The sequence below is a fragment of the Ixodes scapularis genome, unplaced genomic scaffold, assembly GCF_016920785.2.
Source record: "Ixodes scapularis isolate PalLabHiFi unplaced genomic scaffold, ASM1692078v2 PGA_scaffold6__148_contigs__length_123643588, whole genome shotgun sequence".
Lineage (NCBI taxonomy): Eukaryota > Metazoa > Arthropoda > Arachnida > Ixodida > Ixodidae > Ixodes > Ixodes scapularis.
Window position 1 is genome coordinate 72,277,194 of NW_024609881.1, and position 4,081 is coordinate 72,281,274.

The following is a 4,081-nucleotide window of genomic DNA, read 5'->3' on the forward strand; positions in this document are numbered from 1 at the left end:
CAGCTGTTCTGATATTGGGGAGATATCTTCGTACAAGGTTGGATGCTGTCAAATTGCCCATGGAAAACAACATTGCCAGACCTTGATCCCATCAGATGGCGCAGAGAAGTTTCCGAACGGGGAAGTTCCAGGTCGACGATCAAGTTTGCGTGTTGAATTGCTAACCGTCTTTGAAGTGGTTGAAGGCTACCACCACGCTTTTGTGGCACAAGTGGAAGCCTTCCTTGTGAGATGGAAGGTGGGGTGCTGCTCTTCCATGCCAACATCACCACACGGGGGCACAACACCAACAATTTTATCAAGGCAACCATCCATGTCCTGAAGGACGTGGTTGTCAGCAGGACGAGGGCCTTCAACGCAGTGGCACTGGTGGACGCCGTGGCTGTGGTGAGGGAGCGGTACTTCGAAAGCCACATCCTCCGTCATGCCCACAGTCGTGCCGCCAGTCGCCAGCTGGCATTCCAGCTAAAAATTGCCATTACTTATAATTGTAATTCCAACTGGTTTTAATTGGAACCAAGGAACCAATAGGTTTTTGTGGATTCCAACTGAAAGTACACTGGCCAATGGTTCTCACCAATTGAAATTATTTTTCCAATTGGAACCTGAATGGGTTCCAAATGATTCATATTGGTTCCAATTGGCAGTGACCAATTGGTTGTCCAAAAACCTAACTGGTACCAATGGGAAAATTGCAATTAGAACCTAATGGGAATTTGTAATTGGGATACCAGTGGCTGTTAGGCAGGATGCAACAAGGTGCAGCTGACAGCATGGAACCTGTGGGCAACAACGTCTATGCAGTGCTCAGTGCCACCCACCACAGCGTGGTGCACGAAGTCTCTTCGGGCTTCGGAGCGTGCAGATGCCCAGTCGTGACCTCGATACGCCTCTTGAAGGGCTTGCGCCAGTTGTCGCCCGACACCCAGACATTTTCTCTGGAATCATTTCATAACGTCTTAAATGGGTTTGCTCGAAAGTCGACAGCATTCTCATTAGAGGGCATGCTATATACATACACACAAACATACGTGACATGGCCAAAGTTTTAGATCAACATAATGTCTCTTACAATACCAAAGTCTGAAATTTTTGACTGCGTATCCAGGGTAATGTGACTATGTGACCCACCCAAACACTAACGTAAGGCTGCTATATCACGCCGTGATTGACACAACAGTGACTTACATGATGTGATCATAAGTATCCAATGATGTTGCAATCAAGGTGAAAGCACATCACTCCCGTTTGATGCGGCAGTGATTGGCGTAAAGCATAAGCTCGTCCTGCAAAACTCGGGAGCCGTGGGTTCAATCCTCATCCCGGCACATTTCAATCTGAATGAGCGTTGTATTGGCATGCTAGTATAGGCTGAGTAGTGACTCAGCCTATACAAGTGGTCTTTAATGTGCACATACTACACTGGCTAAATTTCTTATCTACAGCAAGTAACAATGTTTATAAAACCTCTTGCAGACTAACTGACCGCTGTATAAGCACCAAACAACAAATTTGACAGCTGACTCTTGATGCTTCGGGAAGAAATCTCTACTTGCCCCCACAAGGAACTCAACCCAAAAGCTCCGACTCTTTTTGCGGGTTTAGGGATAAGGCTATCAAAGTCACAACAAGTGCAGCAGCCTGCAGATTAAAAAATTGCTCAGCCAATTTGGGATTACCCAATGGGCAGTCCTTTCATTTGGTCATTTGTTTGGCTTTTCCCTCCACGAAAGCTGGAGAGCACTTTTAAATGAGAAAAGAAGGCACACGGAGCAATACTTTCTAGGTTTTTCAATGCTGCGGCTGCATCTGAAATACAATCATAAAGAGACTATCCCAGAAATCTTTTCAATGCTCTTTTATTGCACACTTTGGTTGCTTTCGTTGGGGAAAAAGGACGGCAGAGGGGAGCGGCACGATAAACTGAAAGCCATGCCAAACAAATGGAATGCTGTGGTTTGTCGTAATACCTGGCCTTTGCACACCATGTAGGACCCGCCTGGCAGCACTACACTTTAATGAGAACGCGGAACGTGCACAAGCGATCACGAAAGATGGATATCATCAAGGGAAAGTGAAGACACCGACGGCAAGTAAAGAGCACCATGTAGTGTGTCCGGTGAAGACAGACACACATGGTAACTATGCACATATGTTATAATCACCCCTTCAGACAATGTTAGTGATGTGATTGGCTTTAGTCATTTTGGAGCACCTTTTGGATTATACAAAAGTCAATTTCGGAGCAGCAAAAATAACTTTTGGAGCGTATAGGCACACACCTCATTTGCATTCCTACCACCGCATATCTGTGAAGATTCCTGTGTTGGCCTGTCTAATGGCAAGACGCTGTCTATCTTGTCTTCCGACCTCCGTGCAACCTTTTATTGACATCAATTGTATGACAGGTTTGATTCACTCAAAAAACAGAACTAGATGTCTACTTTAATATAGAAACACCAGGCACAACAACAACATGCTGACTGATGAAGGACAGTCTAAACAGCCATGAATGGTTCTTTTAGGTATGTAGTCAAAGGTAAACCAAAGTGATGTTAGAATAGAATATTATTACTAGGTACCTGAATTGACATTTCATCCAACTTCTAAAAATTGTAATAAAACTGCCATTTCTTTTATTAAGAGAAAAACAAAGCTTTGTCATTTGATTATGAACACCAGTGGTATTTAATACGTAGATCTTTGTGATAGCAAAAATCGTCATGTCAACAATAAGCATCCTTAAAACCCAGCCGACCTGATTAAAGTTATTAGAGTTTCCACTCCCTGTTCCAGCCAGTTAGGTTTAATTTACTATATTTACTGTGTCATCACAACAATGAAAGCAATATAAAGGCGATAACTATACAAAAGAACCGACATAAAAATAAACGTAGAGCACAGTTCGTATACAGAGCTAACCCACCTGAACGGATCACGAACAAAAAAAATATTGCGGGACTTCCGAGTATTGTCAGTGTTAGACACAAGATATCACATTGAGTAGTATGTTATTCGAGGCCATGATCAAAGTGCATTTGGCACTGCTTGATTAGCCCCATCGGGTTGCAATGTCTAAAGTGAAACGAAGCATAGTTAAATATTTACGAAACTCTTGCATGCTAAATAAACTTTGAACAGGCCGAGAATCTCGAGGGAGAGCGACACCATCAGGGCAGCTGACTGAAACAGTGATCATTGCAATGGCTAACTTTGGCTGGCAGACAGCACAGAGCTTTAGTCATTAGTTGCCATAGTATGCAAGCTATGGAAAGCCAGTTTTCGCATAGTGACTATGAGTGCTCGCACTAGTGCTGACAGCACTGCAGCTCCCCACCCCCTCGATGAAGAGTTGTGTTTTTTATGGCCCTTCTACATCAAATTGTTTGGTCGTACGGCAAATAAATCGCAAAGCTTTCTAGTGAGGGTCTAAAAGCATGTGTTTGGAGACGCAGATAACTGTTTTTATATTTTTACTAGACTCTAATGGTTCACCAGTTCGCTTTTTTATGCTTATCTCTTGATAACATCTGGTCTCATTTCTTTCAGGCTACGTCCAGGAGCTGATGGCTGTGGCTGTTGGAATGTGCGGCTCTTCAAGCTTTCTGGAGAAGTTCCAGGCCACAAGAACACCTCCAAAGCCAAATATGAGCAACCTATCAGAACGGCCATCAAAAAAAGATTTAATTGACTCCAGAGTCAGCCGCTTTGCCAAGGCGAAGCCGCAGATTGTGTAACTTTGTCGTCTTCATCAGCTGATGAGCTAACTTCTACAGCATTGTTGTGGCCAGTATCATTACGATCTGAACTACCAATATCATGTGGCTCTCTCCAGCTGTTTTTTACTCAAAACATTTTTTTAAATGTATTTACAAGATACTGCAGGCCAGTAATGCAGCACAAGCAGGAGTGGATGCTGTTTTTCTTCACACAATACCTAGAATTTATACATCAAACGAAAAGGAGGGGCGATTGAAAACACATAAACCACGTAAAACACAAAGTACACTTTAATAAGCTGTTCAATTGATCGTAGAACGTAGTCCTAAGTAAAAACATGGGGAGGCAAGGAGATCCAATC

The 4,081-nt window shown here is 43.3% G+C and overlaps 1 protein-coding gene across 1 annotated transcript; it reads left to right on the top strand.

Annotated features, from left to right (window-relative positions):
- Nucleotides 1-231: 231 nt before the first annotated feature.
- On the top strand, nt 232-3,737 carry LOC121838519. The gene is made up of 4 exons (XM_042294809.1): nt 232-387; nt 735-1,009; nt 1,987-2,138; nt 3,550-3,737. The coding sequence occupies exons 1-4, from the start codon at nt 232-234 to the stop codon at nt 3,735-3,737; spliced, it is 771 nt and encodes a 256-aa protein (XP_042150743.1).
- Nucleotides 3,738-4,081: the final 344 nt, after the last annotated feature.

Bases quoted from the DNA above. Each gene is read 5' to 3' on its own strand.
- LOC121838519 (XM_042294809.1), top strand. From the start codon at position 232: ATGGAAGGTGGGGTGCTGCTCTTCCATGCCAACATCACCACACGGGGG. The intron at 388-734 runs GTGAGGGAGCGG...TTGGGATACCAG, and splicing joins TGGTGGACGCCGTGGCTGTG to TGGCTGTTAGGCAGGATGCA. The intron at 2,139-3,549 runs GTAACTATGCAC...CATTTCTTTCAG, and splicing joins GGTGAAGACAGACACACATG to GCTACGTCCAGGAGCTGATG.